This window comes from Schistocerca nitens, chromosome 2 (genome assembly GCF_023898315.1).
Source record: "Schistocerca nitens isolate TAMUIC-IGC-003100 chromosome 2, iqSchNite1.1, whole genome shotgun sequence".
Taxonomy (NCBI): domain Eukaryota; kingdom Metazoa; phylum Arthropoda; class Insecta; order Orthoptera; family Acrididae; genus Schistocerca; species Schistocerca nitens.
The window spans coordinates 896122450-896146885 of NC_064615.1; the positions used below are offsets into that span (position 1 = coordinate 896122450).

At 44.5% G+C, this 24436-nt stretch overlaps 1 protein-coding gene across 1 annotated transcript in view; it reads left to right on the forward strand.

Annotated features, from left to right (window-relative positions):
- The window catches only part of LOC126235424 (uncharacterized), a 237201-nt gene that overhangs the window by 13329 nt on the left and 199436 nt on the right, over window positions 1-24436 (forward strand). Inside the window, exon 2 of the mRNA XM_049944148.1 lies at window positions 1877-2094. Within this exon, the coding sequence (XP_049800105.1) occupies window positions 1877-2094 (218 nt within the window). The remainder of the gene's footprint in view (window positions 1-1876; window positions 2095-24436) is intronic.

The window sequence follows — 24436 nt, forward strand, 5'->3', positions numbered from 1 at the left end:
AAACGAAGGAATGGCTGACATCGAAATAAGTGTAAAAGGAATAGAAAAGCAACTGGAATCACTCAACAGAGGGAAGTCCACTGGACCTGACGGGATACCAATTCGATTCTACACAGAGTACGCGAAAGAACTTGCCCCCCCTTCTAACAGCCGAGTACCGCAAGTCTCTAGAGGAATTGAAGGTTAAAAATGATCGGAAAAGAGCACAGGTAGTCCCAGTCTTCAAGAAGGGTCGTCGAGCAGATGTGCAAAACTATAGACCTATATCTCTGACATCGATCTGTTGTAGAATTTTAGAAAATGTTTTTTGCTCGCGTATCATGTCGTTTCTGGAAACCCAGAATCTACTCTGTAGGAATTCAACATGGATTCCGGAAAGAGCGATCGTGTGAGACCCAACTCGCTTTATTTGTTCATGAGACCCAGAAAATATTAGATACAGGCTCTCAGGTAGATGCTGTTTTCCTTGACTTCCGGAAGGCGTTCGATACAGTTCCGCACTGTCGCCTGATAAACAAAGTAAGAGCCTACAGAATATCAGAGCAGCCGTGTGTCTGGATTGAAGAGTTTTTAGCAAACAGAACAAAGCATGTTGTTCTCAATGGAGAGACGTCTACAGACGTTAAAGTAACCTCTGGCGTGCCACAGAGGAGTGTTATGGGACCATTGCTTTTCACAATATATATAAATGACCTAGTAGATAGTGTCGGAAGTTCCATGTGGCTTTTCGCGGATGATGCTGGAGTATACAGAGAAGTTGCAGCATTAGAAAATTGCAGCGAAATTCAGAAAGATCTGCAGCGGATAGGCACTTGGTGCAGGGAGGGGCAACTGACCCTTAACATAGACAAATGTAATATATTGCGAATACATAGAAAGAAGGATCCTTTATTGTATGATTATGTGATAGCGGAACAAACACTGGTAGCAGTTACTTCTGTAAGACATCTGGGAGTATGTGCGGAACGATTTGAAGTGGAATGATCACATAAAATTAATTGTTGGTAAGGCGGGTACCAGGTTGAGATTCATTGGGAGAGTCCTTAAAAAATGTAGTCCATCAACAAAGGAGGTGGCTTACAAAACACTCGTTCGACCTATACGTGAGTATTGCTCATCAGTGTGGGATCCGTACCAGATCGCGTTGACGGAGGAGATAGAGAAGATCCAAAGAAGAGCGGCGCGTTTCGTCACAGGGTTATTTGGTAAGCGTGATAGCGTTACGGAGATGTTAAGCAAACTCAAGTGGCAGGTTCTGCAGGAGAGGCGCTCTGCATCGAGGTGTAGCTTGCTGTCCAGGTTTCGAGAGGGTGCGTCTATGGATGAGGTATCGAATATATTGCTCCCCCTCTACTTATACCTCCCGAGGAGATCACGAATGTAAAATTAGAGAGATTCGAGCGCGCACGGAGGCTTTCCGGCAGTCGTTCTTCCCGCGAACCATACGCGACTGGAACAGAAAAGGGAGATATTGACAATGGCACGCAACGTGCCCCCGCCACACACCGTTGGGTGGCTTGCGGAGTATAAATGCAGATGTAGATGTAGATGTATACATCAACATAAGATTCTAGTTCGTGTATTATCTGATCTACCTATAATGAGACTCTGATAAACACATTACCTTCTCAAGACGGAAAATAAAATTAAATGGAAGGTATTAATAAATTGCTACCTATATATTGCTAATTTTTTCTTTGTAAATTTTAAGCCTGTGATACCTATCTCAGCTGTGGCAACCACACGGAGCGGCCAAGAAACGAGATCATGAACTATGGTTTTCCTAATGTCTCATGTTTGCCAAACATACATACATCTATTTTGTCCGCGAGCTACATCCCTTTCACGGTGCTGAGTGCTGTACGTGTTGTTCCAGCTGCCTGGAGAGCCAGGACCGGCTGTCGGTGTTTGACGGTCCGAGCCCCTTGTCGGCGGCCATCGCGGTGCTGTGCGACGAGGCCTCCCAGCTGGAGGTGCTGTCCACAGGCCGCAGCCTCTTCGTGGAGCTGGTGGCGCGCTCCCGGTGGCCCGGGCAGGGCTTCCGCGCCTCCTACCACTTCCAGAACGACTCCGACTACAACACCGTAGACGCAGGTGAGCCCACAGTGTACTGACCGAGTTCCACACCTCTAAACAACAGCGATAGCACGCGAAGAAAAGAGTGTCTGTCGAGTTTCAACCGTCCATAATGATAATCGAATGATGAAGAAGACTAAAATATAAGTACTTATTAGGGATGGGAAATCCGTTCAGTTAAAACCGATTCCGGTATTTTAACCTCTGAGTAAACAATATTTTCGGTATTTGTTAACAGGTGTTCTTTTTATTTTGTAGTAATAACCGAAATATCAGTTAACCATATCACAAATTGTTCGTTTTCAAATAAACATTTTTTTTTAAACGAGTAATTTTTATTCATAAATTTCCCATTGATTCGAAATATTGCGTAATTATAGAAAATGAGAAAAGCTATCAGTGATTTTCTATGACAATGCCGACGGAAACGAGCAACAAACACGTAGCACAAGAGTCGGAACAACACTGTTGAGACAGTAATTACCATTTTGACGTGTGTCGTGGCTTAAGGTAGGTGTGTACGTGGGGTGTACAAGAATACCCTCACCTGATCTGTACGGTAGTTTCTCGTTGTCGTCGCTGGACATTCTTTGTATTGCCGAATATCATCATGTCTGGAAATATTTTTACAAAGTGATGTAGCAGTGAAGTGCAATGCTTCATTTTCTTTAGAAGGTTTAGCATTTGTCTGCCATTCCTGCGAAATAATAAAAAAAGGAAGGAAATCGTGGTGATGATGATAAGATCCCATACACCGAGTAGCGTATGGGACGATGCCCGAGACCCGCACCGCCGACTAGGCAAGGTCCCAGAGGAGGTGGTTTGCCATTACCTTCCTCCGACCGTAATGGGGATGAATGATGATGAAGATGACACGGCAACACCCAGTTTTCTCGAGTGAGCGAAAATCTCTGATCCCGCCGGGAATAGAACCCGAGACCCCGTGCGCGGAAAGCGAGAACGTTATCGCAAGACCACGAGCTCCGGACAAGTCATGCTAACAGAAATAAATAATAAATTAAAAACATAACAGCAATTCATGGATAATAAACAATGAAAACAGAAACCGGCTGATCTGCTGCCTGCGTCTACTTGTAGACTTTGAAAAAAGAAACAAATATTAACTCGAAAAACAGAGCCCTTCAAACTCGTTTTCGCCCAAATACTGGTATGATCCACGATTACAACATGATTTACGAACAGCGTTTCAAAAAATTAGACTTAATAGGAGACTGCTGGTGATTTTTTTTTTTTTTGCAGTATTCAGCCATTTATCACTTTTCGAGAAAAACTGCGAATCGTGGAATGACTAGTTTTCTTTTACGTGCTTGTTTAATTTAATATTTTGATTCTATGTATCAAGGAAAGCGTTTCTGAAGAAGAGAAATTTGTTAACATCGAGTATAGATTTAAGTGTCAGGAAGTTGTTTCTGAAAGTATTTGTATGGAGTGTAGCCATGTATGGAAGTGAAACATGGACGATAACCAGTTTGGACAAGAAGAGAATAGAAGCTTTCGAAATGTGGTGCTACAGAAGAATGCTGAAGATAAGGTGGGTAGATCACGTAACTAATGAGGAGGTATTGAATAGGATTGGGGAGAAGAGACGTTTGTGGCACAACTTGACTAGAAGAAGGGATCGGTTGGTAGGACATGTTTTGAGGCATCAAGGGATCACAAATTTAGCATTGGAGGGCAGCGTGGAGGGTAAAAATCGTAGAGGGAGACCAAGAGATCAATACACTAAGCAGATTCAGAAGGATGTAGATTGCAGTAGGTACTGGGAGATGAAGAAGCTTGCTCAGGATAGAGTAGCATGGAGAGCTGCATCAAACCAGTCTCAGGACTGAAGACCACAACAACAACAACAACAATGTATCTTGAAGCTAAGAAAGTCAAATTTGTTCAATCTTTATTCTATTTCTACGCTTATTACAGGAATATTATACTGCTGGCCATTAAAATTGCTACACCAAGCAGAAATGCAGATGATAAACGGGTATTCATTGCACAAATCGAGGACAGGGATCGAGACGTGGCTGCACGATCCGTTGCAGCCATGCGGATAAGATGCCTGTCATCTCGACTGCTAGTGATACGAGGCCGTTGGGATCCAGCACGGCGTTCCTTATTACCCTCCTAAACCCACAGATTCCATATTCTGCTAACAGTCATTGGATCTCGACCAACGCGAGCAGCAATGTCGCGATACGATAAACCGCAATCGCGATAGGCTACAATCCGACCTCTATCATAGACCGAAACGTGATGGTACGCATTTCTCCTCCTTACACGAGGCATCACAACAACGTTTCACCAGGCAACGCCGGTCAACTGCTGTTTGTGTATGAGAAATCGGTTGGAAACTTTCCTGATGTCAGCACGTTGTAGATGTCGCCACCGGCGCCAACCTTGTGTGAATGCACTGAAAAGCTAATCATTTCCATATCGTAGCATCTTATTGCTGTCGGTTAAATTTCGCGTGTGTAGCACATCATCTTCGTGGTGTAGCAATTTTAATGGCCAGTAGCGTAAGAATAAAAAAACGAAACTCGGTAGTTTCAGAAACTGATTGTTTTCAGTAGTTTCACTACGGTTCAGTGGTTTAAATTGGCTTGAAAAAAAAACGATATAACAGAAAACGGATTGTTTCACCGACAACCGCTATCCCCAGTACATGTGTATTGTCTCTGTGACGAGTGGGAACTGAGGAGAGGGAGGGAGACACATTAAGAAGCTAGGCGCCTCCTGGGAGGCCATCAATAGTTCGCTGCGGTGCATACATTGGTTACTGTCACATCACCAAAGTTAGGCACTGATTGGCTTGACCAGTCCACACACGCCGCGTATTGTTTGAATGTTTTCCTTTCATGGCACAGCGGACCGAAGGAGTAGGGACTTAAAGCCTCTTGGTCTGGATTAAATTTCAAATCTCTCCGCAGTGTCTCATGGAATGAGGTAATGCGACACTATTGATGGTGAGTCACATGGTTGGACGCGAAGGATAGAAAACGCCTTTCGAAGTCAGGTGGCTAAACCTGCACTTCAGGGTCTCCCAGCCATCTATGCCATTCGACTTTACTTTACTTCTATAAGTGTAGTCCAAGGGTCCTAACGTAAGAATTCTTGGTCGCTATATGTTTGGGACGACGTAAAATAGATTTATTTATAATTTTTTACTTACGTAAGCTAGCAAAATAAGGGCTGTCTGAACCTCTCTTACCTCTAAGCAACCTGTGTATTTGTTGCATTACTCTTATTATGATAAGCATGTTATATGTTATATCTAATATGTGATAGCATACAATATTTCTTACGTGGAAGTGAGTAAACGGTTACAACACTTTCCGACGGTTGCACTGGACAGGTTGACTTGGCGAGGCAAAAGTGTGTGACAGAACTTAACAAATGTATGATATCGCATATTAGATGTAACTTATAACGTACTCATCATAATGAACGTAATGCAGCAAACGCACAGTGCCTGCTTAGATGTAAGAGAAGTCCTGACAGCCCTTACTTTGCCAGGTTAGGTAAACAAAAAAAATCTATTGTAAATCGTCCCAAACTTATAGCGAACAAGAATTCTTAGGCTAGGACTCTTGGGCTGCATTTTTACAAGTAAAGTAAGTCGTATGGCATGGATGGCTGGGAGACTGTGAAGGGTAGGTTCAAGCACCTGACTCCGGAAGCTGTTTTCTATCCTTCGCGTCCAACCATACTGACCACCATCAACAGCGTCGCATGCCCTCACAACATGAGACACTGCGGAGAGATCTGAAATTTAATCCATGCCATTGCGTCCAAGGCGGGTGATCAGGGACTTAAAGCCACCTTCTCTTCAATCCGCTCTGCCATGAAGGCAAAAGGAAAACATCCAACTATATGCGGCGGATCCGGACTGGTCACGCCCGTCAGTGTTTAACTTCGGTGATGTGACAGTAACCAATGTACGCAATGTTACTGACTGTCTCTGTAACAAGGTCACACCCAAAAGCAACCACAAGATATTCAGTCCAAATCGATATTTTAAACGTCCTAAACAGTTATTGATCTACGATACATGCGAGTTAACACATTCAGTCGTTCAATAAGCTTCTTGTACAGAAATACTCACCACAACGTCTCGTAATCTGCACGAAACACGCCACGCGAGATTTATTTACGACTTGAAATGTTCACACCCGAGTATCTGCTAAAATAAACCACTCACAAAGTTCTGTCTTTCATAAAATTCTCAACACTGTAGTCGCTCTTCGTCAACAACACGAGAACCGAGCAAACGTGCGAAATTCGTCATTTTGGTTCGAATTTCATCAGAGCGATTTAACATAGGCGTTTACCAGAAGTCGGTTCCCGAGTGACTCTCTCGGCTCCTTGATCTAAAGCACAAAAGCCCTTCTGAAACGCTCAGGAAATGCTGAATTCCTGTTGGCTATGTTAAGCAGTTAATGAGATCATCTCGAGCACTTCTATACTGGCGGCATTTCTAATGCCAACCAATCACATTACCACATGTAATTTAGACTAGAATTTTCGTAATTCCGAAACCAAACAAAATTTAACTAAGACAAAATACGATTTATTTCCACAAAATAAATTACGAACAAATTTATTACTACACGCCCCCTTCTGGTTGCCTTTTACAAAATTGTGCTCACTCGGCCATGCATCACAAATTACCGTATCCCACAACACTTTCTCACGCTTAAATTTACATAGATTTAATAAAATTTCACCACATTCTCACTTTACGAATGTTCCCCATTCACTCCAACCGTGTCTCCAAAACACTCACACAATAAAAAATGCAGTGCAATAATAAGTTTTCAGTGTTTTAATTATATCAAAAATCTGTGGTAATTAAACTAAAGAAAATTCCGGAAAATTAGGTTATATGAACCTATCCTCTTGGCTGCAGTTTTAGTTGATACTATAGATGAATATATTAGAGTCCCTAACTCGGTTCTACAATTCCAGCACGGTGACTATGTATTTTAGGTAAAAATTATATATCTCAGAAAGTATGGAAGCTTTTGATTCGAAATTTTAACAGTATGGTTGTGTTATCCAGAGCATTTTGTATACTAAGTATGAAAATGATTAATTCATATTTAACAGCACTTCATCAGATTCATAGAGAGTATGTGTAACTTTCTGCACGCAGCGTTAATCAAGTACACGGCTCGTTCGTCGCAGTAACCAGCGTGAGAACCAAAATCTGCTCTCCTCCGGGCTCCACGGAATGCTACGCTTTCAGTGCAAGACGACAAGTCGTAATAATTTGCTATGTTACACACAGGTTTCTGGCCGATCCGATCCTGAGCTTTTTTTTAAAAAAAAAAATCCAGTGATTAGAATGATGCTCTAAAACTAAATTTTCGTCTACTACAGTTGCCAGAACTGCAGCTTACGATGCAGTTATTGTATTTAGTAATGAGAAGATGAAGGTATTACAGAGAATGGGCGTTAAGTCACGAGATTTCACTCAAGACATTTTGAGGGAAACAGCGCCACTCAACAGCTGAGAGAAAGACATGATAAGGGAAAGAAGGCAGAAAACAAGAAACCAGAAGAGAAGCCTTGAATGGAAAGAGGACCCTGAGTACAAATCTGGGGCCTTTGAAAGGGGTGACATGACAAACGTTAAGTTGAATGCTAAATTGCACTTCCTGAAAATTATGTTCTTAAAATTTATGTACTTTTCTCAGAATCTATGAAAGCTAGAATACGAAATTTTGTACACTTATTTCTGTGAATACAGCAAATTTCGCCTCAAGGGTAAATTCTAAAATTCTGAGTGTAAGATGAGATATGAAGATAAGTGCCTGGAATTTTGCATGAAATTTACATTATAATTATAGAATTGTAGCTAAAATTATTAAAACTCCCCTATTCGATACATTAAAATACCCTAATGAGAGAAGCTTTCTATATGCAAACAGATTAATCAGAGTGAACTTTTGTAAAAATTTCCTCAATATTTTGTGAAAAAGGTACATATACTATTTTTTGTAAGTAATATATATGGCAAGAAGCTTAAGAGAAAACATATTCATTTTATGTAAAGCATCATACAAAACTTGATTGCCCTACCTTCAGAACTGTGGATTTGGTGCACCTCTTATATAGAGTGTGTTTTTCATGAACGTTCCCCTTGAAGTTAAACCTTTCCTGGGTCGGCTAAGTGAGTCGACTCTGAGGACTCCTCCCCGTCGGTTTTTGTAGCGCTGCTGCGTGCGTTGCCGGCCGGTGTGGCCGAGCGGTTCTAGGCGCTTCAGTCTGGAACCGTGCGACCGCTACGGTCGCAGGTTCGAATCCTGCCTCGAGCATGGATGTGTGTGATGTCCTTAGGTTAGTAAGGTTTAAGTAGTTCTGAGTTCTAGGAGACTGATGCCCTCAGATGCTAAATCCCATAGTGCTCAGAGCCATTTGAACCATTTGAACTGCGTGCATTCAGAGATGCAAACAATCAACCTGTATGGCGTTAAGTGGAAATGAGGAAGCTAATCTCCTTAAAGTAAAATCCTGGAAGCAATTACAGTGCCTTTATTACAAACACCACAAAAAAGTTAACAGTCAAAATGTCACACATAAAGAACTAAAAAATTACGTAAAACTGAGAGCATGGCTTGCACAGAGATCAGGCCTGGATAGCATCCTAACCCCAAATGACTATTTGGAATGCAAAAGAGATCTTTAGCGCACTTCTTATAAAACATAGGAACCCATACCTGACTAAAAAAAATATGAAATAACCAACATACAAAATGAAAAAACAAAGAATAAAAGCTTGTGCATTGCAAAAACAAAACACAGCGCCCTTGGCAGAACATGTGGCACTACTTGACGAGAAAAGTGATCCTTGCAGTCGGGTTGACACTCGCGCACTGAAACAGCACACTCCAGAAGATGACTGTAGTCGCTACAACAGCGGCCCCTCCCCCCTTCCACGACGCCCCCCCCCCCCCCCCCCACTCACCCCGGCGGGAACAGAGCGCCATCTAGAAACCGCTCCAGAAAGTACAGATGCCGGCCAGAACTCGTGGTGCGGTTTGGTACAGAAGTTGCTCAAGAAGGCGGTGCAGTTGTCCTGGTCGCTTCTGGGGAACAGGAGCGGTGAAGGGAGAGGTAGTTTTTGGCCCACGGATGGTAGCAGCTCATGGAACAAGCCACCCGGCTTCACGTTGTCTACAGTGACAGTGGTATATTTCGCACTGAAGAGAATGTCGATGGCGCGGTCTCCCCTGCTGACAATCTGGAGTTGACCAACATAATATGGCTGGAGAGACGGTCTGATCTCAACGCTATGTAGCAGCATCCCGTATGAACATGAGCTGAGGTCCTTGTGTGTTAACAGCAGACTAGTGCCGTGTCTGGATGGCTGGGGGGAGGGGGGAACATTTTTTCTCTATGTGCTCTATGAGACGCCCAACGAGCGTCGATCTCTTGCCATGGAGCAGCTTCTAAGAAGTCGCAGGGCTCAAATGGTTCTGAGCACTATGCGACTTAACATCTGAGGCCATCAGTCGCCTAGAACTTAGAACTACTTAAACCTGACTAACCTAAGGACATCACACCCATCCATGCCCGAGGCAGGATTCGAACCTGCGACCGTAGTGGTCGCTCGGTTCCAGACTGCAGCGCCTAGAACCACACGGCCACTCCGGCCGGCTTGTCGCAGGGTAGTCTCAGTTTTCCCCATATATTGGCTCTGCCGAGGAACCACCCAGGTCTCGTCTGTAGGTGTTCGGAAGCCCGAGGAGGACAACTGCCAGAGCCTCAGTCCAGCCAGAGTTCTGTGCCGTCATTTCACCAATCTGTTGCCGGCCGGATGGTAGATGGCCATCCAATGATGGTTCAAGCAACAAAGTGCTGCTAGTTTTGCCAAAAACTCGGACTCAAATTGTCTGCTTCTGTCGATTGTGAAATGAAGAGGGCAACCAAACTGCGAGATCCAATGCGTTACGAAGGCCTGAGCCAAAGTTTCGGCCAAGATGTTGTCTATCGGAATCTGTAAATAATGTAGGGCTGGCCATTCGAGGGTGGTAGTGGTCGGACGACGTCGATGTGGACATGTGTAAAGTGCACTGTGATGTCTGGGAAACTACCTACTGGCGCATGAACACGCCTGCTAACCTTGCTACATTGGCGCTGTAGACAGCACTTCGTCCACTCTCTGCAGTCCTTCTTCACCCCTGGCCACACGAAGCAAGCTAGAACGTGGATGTGGTTTTGCTGTGGATACATCGCAATGCAGTTGTTCGCCACTGCCAGGGATGTCCGGGAGTTGTAGTTGTAATGATGCGCCTCATCGACACATTGTTGAAGTACGACGCCCACTGCCGTCTGGCTCGCATCTATTACCACAGCTAACAGTGCATTGGGCTCAGGATGTGCCAACAGTGCCCCATCCGCTATCGATTATTCAGACTTCTCAAATGCTGCTGTCACATCGTCTACCCAGGTAATTGCTAAGTTGCCTTTAGCCTTCGGGCCCATCCGTTCTGTTGTCAGCGGCTTCTGAACGTCAGATGCATGCAGCAGGTACCTTCGATAAAAGTTCAGCATGCATAAATAGCGCTTTAATTCTGTGTATGTGGCCGCAGGAGCAGATTCAGCCCAACCTTGCCGGCAATGGTAGCGAGCCTGAGGGTGCAAATGCGGTGGCCTAGAAGTATATCTGCGGCTGTCCAAAGACGCACTCCGCCACCCTCAGCACGATTCCGTGATCGAAGTTCTGTAAACTCCGCAAGGTCACCATGCACCGCACTTCTTAGGAATGAGATGCAGGACCGAAGAAAAGGGGCTATCAGACGGCTGCATAATGCCCTCTTTGATCATATTATCGAACTCAGCCGTCGCTATCTTCATCTAGTCCGGCGTTAGTCTTCGACGTCGGCCCGAGATCGGCGGCCCCTCATCAGTCTAGATGTGATGGACAGAGCTGTGTCGGGTATCCTTCTCTGTGCCTGGTGGCTTCGTTAACGCCGGAAGGTCTTTTACTAGACCGGCGTATTCGTCTTCCCCAATGATTATCAGGTGAGCAGATTGGATGGATGTGTGGCGAAGGATGCCTGCCGCCGTCAGCCCAGTGGTCTAGTCTACAAGGCGGGCATTGGACATGTCTGCCAAAATGTTATAATAAGCCAAGAAATCCGCCACTATAATTGGTTTAGACATGTCTGCCACAGTAAAATTGCATGGGAAGGCGCGGCGGAGGCTTAAATCCAGCTCTGTTGTGAGCAGGTCGTACGTGGAGTTAGGCGTGTTATTCCTGGCCGCCAGGTAGAATGTCATACGTGGTCGACAACGATGTATCAGCGTATGTGGGTAGATGCATAAAACGGAGCCGGTACTTACGGCTGGTGCGTCGATTGCTATGAACAGGCAATGTGACGTTGGCTGGCAATCCGATGAAGCGAGCGCCTACGGTCGATTTTCGCTGGCGTTTGGGTACCTGCATGGTTTAGTGTAGCGTTACACACGCTCCCCGCAACGCCGATGCTACCAGCAGACGTCCTTCTGCGCATCAGGTGACGGCGCAACGAGCGAGACGCGAACCTACTGCGAGAGACCCGTGTATCCCGTTGCAGGCTGCGATCTCAACCGAAGCTGCAACACACTCCCAGCTGGCTAATCTGTTGCGTCGGCTAATCGACTTGCATCACTAATCCTGCGTACTCGGCGCGCGCTACCGCGGTGGTTGCTTTCGCGCACTGCGCAGTTGATACTGTAATGGACACAGGCGATACGTCATCCAGCACATTGTCTGCCAGCTCTGACACTGCGTCTAGCGACATCACTGACTGCGCTGCAATAATCACCTTGACAGAGGGAGGGAAGCAACAGCTCCAGACCCTACCCAACAGCTGATTAGGTACGGCACCAGCATCTAAGATGTCGCTGGCATTGTGATGGTCTTCAGTCGCCGATACCCTCTTGGGTCAATACTTGGCTAACACGCTTCTCTTGTAACGTGGAAATGTGGCCGACCAGTTTCGACTTCAAGCGGTCGTATGCGTTACCACCAGGTGTTATGGCAACGGTGTCCTCAACTTTACTGTGTATTGCTGTTCCCATTGGCTCACCACCAAGGCGAATTTAAAAGTATCTGCAGTTTCACCGGACTAGAAAAAATTCACCTGTACCTGGGCGAACCACAAGATCGCTGTGTGGCTGGAATGGCTGTAGCCTCTCGGCTAGTCTGGACACAGTAGGATTCACAGTCTCCAGACTTTCATCCATTACCTGGTTTACTTGTTTTACCTAAGCTAAGGCGATGGATCACGTCGGCGTCACTAGTTTGGCGCGTTTTATGAGAATGAGGCCTTAAGACTCTACTATGCATGCTACAGGAATAACACGTACACCAGAATATCTTGAATACAACAAGATCGTAGAATGCCAGATACAGAGATTTCTTTTCCTTTCTTGCACTTTCAGTTCCCTGTGTGCGGCGCGCTGGCAGCAGCATAGGCGCTGCTCTGCAGTCTAGAGACGTTACAGTTGCACAGAAGGACATTTAAAACTATAAAAAGGAGGAGAAACATGGGCGAACAGAGATATGAAAAAGGGGGAACATAATGGAAGAAAGTACACAGAATATGGGTGACTGTAAAATGGAGATAAAAACAAGAAAGTATTTTGCACAAAGAAACCACACACTGTAAGAATTAAAAGACAGAAGTCCAAGTATGGCAGGAGCATTACAAGTCGAAAAACTATTAAAATAGTCATGCTGTGAGCGGCACACCACAGAAAAACCACGGACAACAAAACTATATAAAAGTTTCGCACACATTAAAAAGCACACCAATGGACAACACTGTAGGACTGCACAGAAATGAACACTGATGCAGCACACTCGATGATGAATAAAACACTGGGAGGATCTGCCAGGGGTGGGGATATGAGGGAGAAGGGAATAGGGGGAGAAGGGGCGGTGCTACAAGGTGGTAAAGAAGTAGGATGAAGGATGGGATGCAGAGCACTGAAGGGGAAGGAAGGATGGGAGAGGAAAATAGCTGGAAGGGAGTGCAGAGACTCAGGGGGAAAGGAGGAAAAGCCGCTCAGGGGGAAGGAGGGGTTGGGAAAGAAGGGGTCCTGGGGAGGGGTGCAAACAAGGCCGGGATACAGTTGGTAAGAAGGGCAGTCGTCATGACGAAGTTCATCATCCAGGAGACAGAGGTGCTGGAAATTACCCTTATGAAGGATATGGAGGGTGTGAAGGTAGAGAGAGGTTTGGATACAGTGATAGAGATGCGGGAATAGGCGGGGGTGGAGAGGAAGGGGTGGGGGGATCAAGCCTTTGGACAGTGTAAAGGATGCGAAGGTGTTGGAGGAAAATGAGGAAGTGAGGAAGGGGATGACCTTGTACAGGATCTCTTTGGGGAATGGAAGGCGTGTAGGGAAGCCAAGGTGGAGGGCAGGGCAGTCAAGGATTTGGATGGCGTTATAAAAGTGTGGGGGGTGGAGATCCAGGCAACACTGGCATAACACATAACAGTTGATAGGACAGATTAGGGATTTATAACTAAGGAGGATGGTGAAAGGAGTTTCAGGAGGTGGGTATTGGCTTTCTGCTGTATGGTCAGGTGAGATTCAAATGGCTCTAAGCGCTATGGGAGGATTCGAACCTGCGACCATAGCAGCAGCGTGGTTCCAGACTGAAGTACCTAGAAGCGTTCGGCCACAGAGGCCGGCTCAGCAGATGAGGGACGATCGAGGATGAGGCCAAGGTGTCGCAGGGTAGGGGTGAATTGGGTGGGACAACCATAAATGGTGATGTAGAAATCATGGAGATGAAAGGAGATGGTGGTGCAGCCTATGATGATTGCTACAGAGTTCTTTTTCTTTCCTCTATTGTAATTTCATTCCCTTGCACAATATGGGCAGGGGAGGGCTGGCAGAAGCACAGTCGACCGTTCTTCAGCCAAATGGCTTTAATAAAAATACAAGGACAACTCTTAGATAAAATACGGGGGCAAAAAGGGGGACATAAAAATACAGTAAATGGAGATGATCGGAGTTAAATATACTGTAATACAGGGACAATTAAAAAGTTGACATAAAGTTAAAAGAACACAGATGGCAATTCGTTGTGTACTTAAAATAAATGGAGTCAAACACAAGTTAAAAGTCGTCCACAATATAAAAATCACACAGGGAGAGGCACTTAAAAAAGTAAAACCACTGGAAATGACAGAACACTTACAAAGAATAAAAACTGCTGGTAGGGACCTGCCGAAGGACTGGAGGTCAGAGAGGAGGAAAAAAGAAGGGAGGGGGATGGGGGGAGAGGGAGGAAAATGAAAAGGGCGGGACAGGGGGCGCAACAAGAGGCAGGAGACGGCAGGGTGGGAGATGAAGAAGGAAGACAAGACAAGAGGGAGTGCAGAGACACTGAAGTGGAGGAGAGGGAGGGGGTGTAGGAGGGGGAAAGCTGCTCAGGAGTAGGAAGTGGGAGGAGAGGGAGCCCTGAGGAGGAGGCAGGAGAAAGGTGGGTTTAGAGTTGGTAGGAAGGGTAGACATCACGGCGAAGCTCATCATCTGGGAGGGGTAGATGCTGGAAGTTGCTTTGGGAATGGAGGTGGAGGGTGTGGAGATGGAGAGAGGGTGGGACACAGTGATAAAGGCGCGGCAACAAGCTGGGGGTGGAGAGGAAGGGAGACACCAGGGGGTGAGGGGGATCGAGTCAGCGGACAATATACAGGATGCGGATGTGTTCAAGGAAAAGGATAGGTGGGGAAAGAGGATGAGGTCGTAGGTGATGTGTGTGGGGGATGGGAGGTGGTTGTGGAAGGCGAGGCAGAGTGCATGGCGTTCGAGGATTTGGAGGGCTTTATAGAACCTGGGAGGGGCGAAAATCCAAGCAACGCTGGCATAGCAAATGATAGGGTGAAGGATGGTGTAGTCCCCTTTGTGTTGTATCTACAAAGCTCTCGAAGATGGACGCTAAATACCGGCTCGCGAGACTACGAATGCGAGAATAGGTCAGTTGCGCTTCGAGAGCTCGTTATTTACTTGCGTTACTAGGTACATTGAACATAGGAACCCCTACAAGACTACAGATAAAAAATATAGAATAACCAAAATACAAAAAGTAACAAAACAAGGAATACGGAACTACTTGGCACACACGCGAAAATTGGCACTTCCACTCGGACTGATACTCGCACACTAACACAACACTTGCCAGATGATAGCTACGGTCGCTACAGGAAGATGCGCAGACACCTTAAAATAGTGTGTTGAAGAAATAAAGCAGAAGCCTTGGCTAGAACGTCAGGGAGGCCCAAACCTCCCATCCGTCTGGGTGTCACCATAAACGCATAGCGCAACCGAAAAAGTTCACCAGATAAACTTGTCCGATATTCGTTGTAATTTTTGGGACATCACCGCAGGAGGGGAAAAATTTGTTCAACAAAATAGACTTTACTCAACACATAGGTTTCCAAGGTCCTTCCATTATGAAGTAACGAGAGAGATCGCTGCTCGTGTTCAAGGATCGTTACTTAAATCCTATCCGTGACGGACTTCCAATTTAACACACCCGTCTTCATCGGGAAACGATCGATTATATCACCCAATAATCAATGGAGGGTGATCGCCACAGCCCATGGAATCTCAAAGCTCCCATAAGACTGTGTCGTCATGAGTAGGAAGAAGTACCAAGACGTTATAGGCATAGGTGCGGTTTGTAAACCGTTCTCTTAATAACAACCAGCTACCTAATCGTGCAGCTATGCATCTCAATAAGCGTTCCAGAAATATCACGAATAACAACATAGGTAGCGGACTTCCTTGCAGGATATCTCGACTCACATCTATGGTGGCGAGTAAGGCGACCATTCACTTCAATAGACGCCTGAATACCAATAATCATGGAGGTACACATCCGTCGTGCAGCATCATTAAAACCAACAGCCTTCTACACTCCCAACAGTAAATCCTGCCTGACCCAATTAAACGCATGACTAAAATTAATAAAAAGATATGGCCCCCGACATAGCAGAAGTGGAAGCAATCGAAATGAGATGAGACCATGACATTCAGCAATGAGAGTTAGGAGAGTACGACTGGGGAGACAACTTTGATAACGGGCAACACTATGAGCAACCCACACCGACAAACGGATGTTTATCGCCCGCGCTACGATTCTGTAATCAAAACTGGAAAGCGCCCCGTGCTTCTGGGAATTAAAACAATTTTTCCAGTAGTAAAGGACGGTAGGATATATATCCCTTACACTATTTCATTCACCATTGACGTTACTGTATCTCCTATTTCAGGCCAAAATCGAAGATAAAAGTGTTAGGGATGACACCCATTCCCGGAGATTTGCGAGAAGGAGCGCTAACAACAATGTCAGATGCCTCATCACAGTGAATAGGTGACAAAAGCTCCTCATGGAGGGCAAGCGTGGCTGCACAATCAAGAAGGGAAGTAAAATTAGCAGACGATGTACCGACTGATTCCACTCCAGCATAAAGCTAGGGAAAATATCGGGAACGTTCACGCATTGAGTCAGTTTGGGACGACCACACACGCCCATCTGTAAAACGAGTGGTAGTGAGATAGAGTCCTTCGAGATCGCGTTCGTAGCATAATCGATGATGCAGAGACGCCAAATTATCCTGGAGAATCGAACGTCGCTGTGGAAAGCAAACGAAGACCATCTAGTGGCAGTTTTTTGTGTTGCAGGAGTTTCGCCATCTCAAAGTGACGTCTCGAGCACTATCGTAACGATCACAAAGAGCAGCATAATAAAATTCCCCTCATTCCCGTGTCTTCCTCATTTCAGCTGGTTTACCCCAGAGCTGAAAGACATGAGTGCAGTATGAGGCCGCGGTTTGGCACTGGCAACCCGCCATTCCATAAGTGAGGGATAACACATTTGGGAACAAACTGCCCGCCCTCAAATGGCAGCCATATCATCCAGAGATGGTCGGCCAGATGTAAATACGTTGCTTCTAATTATGGCGAGAAAGATGCGGGATGTGGTTAAGTCATTGAAACAGCACGGTGGTCAGTAGAGCTTGCAGGAATAACATCATCTGACAAAAGCTGCCTACATAGGAATAAGAGAAAAATGAAAACTGTCAAGACGACTACAAGAAGTAGCTATAAGATGCGTGATCCGCACTGATGTTGTTTGTCGGCAGATCAAAGTATCCTCTAGACTCAACGACGCCGTTTTACCACTAAGTTAACTGGGAGTATGATCCAGAGGACGTAAAACTCAGTGGAAATCTCCGCCCATCAAAATATTTCACTTGTGTTTTACGAAGTAAATAAATGACGTCTTCCTTATAAAAGCGCGAGCTGTCATATGTACGACCAGATCCAGACGGAGCATAGAGGAAAATTAGGGCTAGATCACAAAAACGACACCTTATAACCAGAGGAACTCAAACTTAAATCTTAGAAAAAGACGTTAGTGCATTGATTGTCCAATTCACACTATTGTTCGAAGTCAGTGCTGCAGCTGGCTATTGCAGTCTGTGCGTGATGGCGAGGCTGATCCTGAACACGACATTGGATGTAGCGTTACACACACACACACACACACACACACACACACACACACACACATACCAATTACCTACAGCAACTGATGTGATACATCATTCACGTCACGTCAAAAAATCGCGTTCCTTGAGTATTTGTGCAAAACAGGCTCGTCAACTGTTTTTTCATTTTTTGTTATTTCATCCCCTCTCCCCACGTGGGTGGGGGGAAGAGCAGGCAGCGGGTATAATGCGCCGCTATTCAGCCAAACGATTGTAAAAATTTTAAAACATTATAAAGATTCTACGTGGCGGTAGAAAAAATGAATGTGTTTCACAATACAAAACCAGATGGCCACCGTAAGTTCCAGGATCAAAAACTGATTTCTTTACCGACTAAAATAAATATACGGGTGAATATGTAACACCCCACCGTCATTTATCTGGTTTTGGCGTTTGTTCACCCCAGTTAATTGACTAACAGATCAACAGAGAGTGCAAAACTGCCGCAATATCGGATAACGCAAAGAAAGTAATAAGGCCCTTTGACTCCTGATTGAACTGTGGTGGCAGTGTTGACATTAATTGATTGAGAATTGATCACTTTTAATTAAAAAGGGGTGCACATTGATGTTATATGCAGCTATTGAACACCAGATGCAAATGTTGAACATAAAATTAATTAAGAAAGTGGCTTGGGATTTCAACTACTTGATTGAAAATAGATGCAGTCGATTATCACCAATTTATTTTAACTCACGACCTTCAATCATCACATTACATGACTCTCCTACCAGGCAGTGGTAATAAATTGCGTTTACGTGGAGTAAAGTGCGATACTCAAAAGTAATTCCTATCAACTGACCCAGGCATAATGCGAACTGCGAGAAGAATTCTACAATACATGGCCCATGAAACCCTCATGGAAACTTTGCCGACGTGATCCAACAAATTAATCAGTGGCCGGAGCAGGCGCAATATCACCGAATACAGCATGGCGGAGCGTCGTCGTTGAGTGGATGTCGGCCGACCTCATGGTGCTGCAAGGCTGCACTCGTCTATTCACTTCTAGCTATCTTGCTCAGTACATAGCTGAACCAAAACTTCCTATATCCAAGCTCAATCGTTCCATTTGCTAGGTCCTAAACTGCAGAGATGTTCACTCTTTCCCAGGCAAGCTGAGTAAAGAATGCCACGTCCACACTCTAGGCAACCTGGGAATGGAAAACTTCTACTGAGACTTCTGCCAGTCCGCTCTTCGCCTCGGTTTCCCCTCCAGCAAAATCACTTACGCCAATGGCAGCACAAGTCGCGTTAATTATGCGTCGCTTCCCAGTGCTGACCAATGCCTGCTCTGGGAAGTGAACAAACGCCCACAAAATTTCCCTTTCTCTCAACTTCTTCTATTTAGCTCCCACCAGGCCACCCACCAAGGTTAGCGTCTGCACAAACACCAAGTTTTCCGGAATTCTGACTCCCAGGAGAGTACTTCAAATTCCTTCGTCCTACGTTCCCATCAGAGGCCAGCGTATTTCATTCTGTCGCTCTTCACCTGATTTACTCCAGACTCTGCAGACCGTGAATTCAGTGTGAAGTTGCTATAGTTACGAACATGCATATTTTGACCTCTGTTGACCGCTCCACCGTAGCTTGCGTGGCTTTCTCGCATGTTTCACAGAAAACGGGACGACGGACATTTATCAACAGGCGTACAAGTTCTCTGTCTGTTTCCTGATACACCAGCATGGAGTCGGGGTCAACAATCCACTCACTGTCACTCATCTCAAGGCGGCTGGAGGTCGCGCCGCGTTACCGCTTTCTCAGAGCTTGAGCCACCCTAAGCTGCCTATTGTCGCTTCCCTTAGCCGCTCCCCCAGCCGGCCACGGTCAAATACTTTCCTGGGGTAAACTAGCGTCCAGTAAAGCGACTCGTTTCCACGAAGTTTTCATGTCGTGTGAATTACTTTAAAACCATCACCTGACATTAATTATTCCACTACGTCCATACTATACCCTCTACAAGATGCATTGTGCCTTGTCACTCATTTTGTTCAGCCCTACTGTTCGCTCAACGTGAGTTGGGTGATCTTTAATGACTTCTTGTGAGGAGCATAGTTCTTGCCATCTTACAAGTAGAAGATGAATATTTCCCACGACAAAAAATAACAATGATCAGTTGAGTAGCTACAGATAACTGCTGACATGTTTACCCATTAAAATACATACATAAATTTCGACATACCTGTAACGCTATAAATCGCACTTATGCACAGTTGTTCACAGAACTGACTGCGCGAAAAATTGTAACTGTCAGTCAAAAGTAAAACAGAAGTGTCTTACACTACTAACGATACGATTTCTAATCACATCTTTGCTTTATACTGTGGTAGTATAGAAAAGCAACTTACCCTGTTAATGCTTGTGAATCGTCGTCGTACATCAGTGCAAAGAATACACAGAGTAAGATAATTTGTACCACGTATTCTTTACAATTTTATTAAGTAATGTATATAGCGCTGAAACTCAAAACTAATATCTTGGTTGATGAAAGTGAAGTATGAGTGAAGTACGCCATGTGTCTTTATGCAAAATAAAGCGTTCACAGTCACTGTAAGAGAAACCTGATAACAGTAGCAAAGTACGTCATAACATGGAGGACACACGCCAAAAACTACATGCCGGTAAAATAATATTTACTAGGCCTCATAGAATAACAGTTAGTCAGGACGCATGGCATGTTGGTTTTTTTTTTTTTTTTTTGACGAGACGTGGACGATGTATTCACATCTGTTGCTAAAGGTAATTATATTTCTGTGTAACAATACATCCTATGAAGTTGTATAGATTTCAATATTATTTTTTGTATCGGGAATCGAACCCAAGTCCTCCCATCAGCTATGGAGCCGGACACAGAATCCTCATATAATTCGAGAAGTAATTTCCCGTTGTCTGATGATACGTTTTTGTGTGTTACTTACAAAATTTTGTCCTTGTGGCATGACACTATTGGGAACCTGGTTTTTTGAGGCACCAGTCTTTGACTCGTTTGACACTTGAAACCTACGCACTCAATTACTTACTGAATTTATTCCAATCTCTGTCTTCCTCTACAGTTTTTGCACTCTGCAGCTCCCTCATGTCTTAACAGATATCCTGTCATCCTGTCTCTTCTCCTTGTCAGAGTTTCCCACATGCTCCTTTCCTCTCCGATTCTGCGCGGTACTTCCTCATTTCTTACTTTATCAGTCCACCTAATTTTCGACATTCGTCTGTAGCCGCACATCTCAAATGCTTCGATTCTCTTCTGTTCTGGGTTTTCCAACAGTCCACGGTTCACATCCATAGAATGCTGTGCTCCAAACGTACATTCTCAGAAATTTCTTCCTCAAATTAAGGCTGATATTTGATATTAGTAGACTTCTCTTGGCCAGGAATGCCCTTTTTTCCATTGCTAGTCATCTTTTTACGTCGTCCTTGCTTCATCCGTCATTGGTTATTTTACTGCCTAGGAAGCAGAATCCCTTAACTTCATCTACTTCATGACCTTCAGTCCTGATGTTAAGTTTCTCACTCGTTTCATTTCTGCTCCTTCTCATTACTTTCGTCTTTCTTCGATTTATTCTCAATTCATATTATGTACTCATTACACTGTTTATTCCATTCAGCATACCATGTAATTTTCTTCTCTTTCATTCAGGATAGCAATGTCATCAGCGAATCGTATCATTGATATACTTTCACCTTGAATTTCAATTCCATCCTTGACCCTTTTTTTATTGCCATCAGTGCTGCTTCGATGTTCAGATTGATTTTACAATCTCAATTATTTAAAAATTGACAGTTGTTGCATTCTTCTGGTTAAACTTCTGCGGACACCCATTTTCAGGAGGGAAGTCTTGTGTAAAGCGAGGTTACATCGTACACGAAAAGAAAATTAGAAAATGATTGGTGCAACGTCTATCTATAATCTTCATTACAATCTAGTCCAATTTATTGCGAAGAAGCTAAAAGCCTGGTAGACGAGCAGCTAGAGACAGTCAATGTAATGAAATAATTGGTCGGGCCAAAAGGATTTAATTTGGAACAACCATATAATCTCGGTGACTTTTAAATGCTGTAATTGCTTGAGACTATTCTGCACTCTATTGATAATAGTATTGACTGAATAAAAAGTAACGGTTAAATAAAGCAAGCGAATCGTTGCAGTCCAATTTAAAACCCCTTGTATGGCAGGCTCCGTAAACAAATAATCGTCTCCATAAAATTCCAGGGCTTACCTCCTGAGAGGATTCCGACAGTTCCATTTCCGCAGGGCGGAGATCATAACTTGCACACTTGGGAAAATACTGCATAAGATTATAGGGGGCCGTAAGATAGACTCGTAGATCTCGCGAAGGCCTGTGGGCAATCTGTCAGCCAGACGTATCACAGTGGTAGAATATGTGCAACGAACGGTAGCAGGATGGATAATCTACTGAAATAATGTATCAGCCAACTACCTCATCTTTTCAGTGAGTCAGCCTTCAATTTCTCCCTCATTCTTGCCCAATCCTTGCATGTCTAATGAGCTCGACTTCGACAAGATGTTAAGCCGACGTATTCTTTTTTGAATGTGTGTCCGCTGAGGACTACGAAGAATTATTCTTTTACGGCACGACGTATTCTGAAGGAAACATATCAATTTCTACTTAATCTCAATGAGTTGCTTAACTTTTCATCCTTCAGTATCGAACTTCTAGTTGATTTTTTTCAATATTATAAAAAGTTATTATATGCTACTTCTTTCAGGATGGGTTCTTACGAAACCATTTCAGGATATCTTTTTATCTTTCAAGGCATTTATTTCTGTTCTCTTGACATCCATTGCTCCCTCAACGTTTTTTGGTCTCGTTTTCCTTTCAGATCTTTACATCACTGCAGGTTCTCTTTGTTTTTACTATCTTCTTCGTCTTACGATCGTTTACAACATTCACAACAACGTATGTTCTTTCAACAGTCTTGTGGTTGATTTGACATACTCCACCACAACTTCATTGCCTGAGCCAACCTGCTCATCACATAGCAGCAGTTACAGCAAACATCCAAAATAATTTGTTGGATGTATTCCAATCTCTGCCCATAATACTGTTTTTGCAGTGGGTGGTTTCCTTTGGTGTCTTAACATTCCTATCATCCTGTCCCTTCCTCCAGTCCCACATAGTGCTTCCATCGCTGGGTCTGCGAAAGGTTTAGTCATTTATTATCTTACCAATCAACTTCAATTTCACCATTACCCTACAAAAACACACCCCAAATCCATTGTACGGTTATTAGAGTTCCTTCCCGTTTCAGTCACGTATGGAGAGCAAGAAGAATAACTGCTTAAACGCCTCTATGCTTGCTGTAGTTATTCTAGTCTTATCATCCTTATCCCGGCAGAAGCGAGACATCGGGGCTGTAGTATAGTTCTATAATCGTCACTTAAGGCTGATTCTTGACACTTTTGTTAGTAACCAGGGATAGTTCGCATCTTGCTTCAAGTGTTTGCCAGTTTTACCAGAGGTGCCGTAATGCTATGTGATGCGTAACAAAAAGGAATACCTGTAACAAAGAGGGCTGTCCTTCCGGCATACGTCCAGGTTGACATACTATTCCTGCCTCGTACATGCCCAACACCTTCGGCAATACTCTAGACTTGGTTGCACAATTATTTTCTAGGCATCATGTGTAACAAAAAAAAATGTCTGTGACAGAGCGGGCTGTCCTCCTTTGTATACATCCAAAATGCTCTGTTAGTCCTACATAGCACGTGACCCACACATTTCAAATGGTTCAAATGGCTCTGAGCACTATGGGACTTAACATCTTAGGTCATCAGTCCCCTAGAACTTGGAACTAATTAAACCTAACTAACCTAAGGACATCACACACATCCATGCCCGAGGCAGGATTCGAACCTGTGACCGTAGCAGACCCACGGTTCCGGACTGCAGCGCCTAGAACCGCACGGCCACCGCGGCCGGCCCACACATTTCAGATATTTATAAAAATTATTTATATCACTCCAGGTTTTCTTTGTTTTTGTAACCTTTTTCATTTTACAATCGCGTACAACGTTCACAACACCATACGTAGGTGCGCATACCCTTCAGTAATATTCTAGGTTCCGGCCGCTGTGGCCGAGCGTTTCTAGGCGCTTCAGTCCGGAACCGCGCTGCTGCTACGGTCGCAGGTTCGAATCCTGCCTCGGGCAAGGATGTGTGTGAAGTCCTTTGGTTAGTTAGGTTTAAGTAGTTCTAAGTCTATGGGACTGATGCCCTCAGATGTTAAGTCCCATAGTGCTTAGAGCCATTTGAACCATTTGAATATTCTAGGTTAGCTTGCTCAAATGTTTTCGAAGCACCCTCGTTTGCAGACTTCACGGCCAGGTTGGGGATTTTCTTCGCCCGGGGACTGGGTGTTTGTGTTGTCCTTATCATTTCATCATCATTCAAGACAGTGGCGACATTGGACTGAGTCAAGATTGGGAATTTGTATGGGCGCCTGTAACCGCGCAGGTGGGCGCCTCACAAACCTATCATCATCATCATCATCGTTTGTAGGATTACTGCATTTCCTTAGTGTTCTACCAGTGAACTAAAGCCTGGCGTCAACTTTACCTACGACTGAGACTAAGCGATTGTTTCATTCCATATCCCTACAAATTGTTACACCTATATGTTTTATAAGTTGATCTATTCCGTGACTCTTTGGTATTGTAGTCAAACAATACTTAATTTATTCACTTTCGTGAAATGCAGAATATTGAATTTCTGAACATGTACGTAAATTTGCCAAACGCTGGACTACTTTGAAATCTTGTCCGGTTA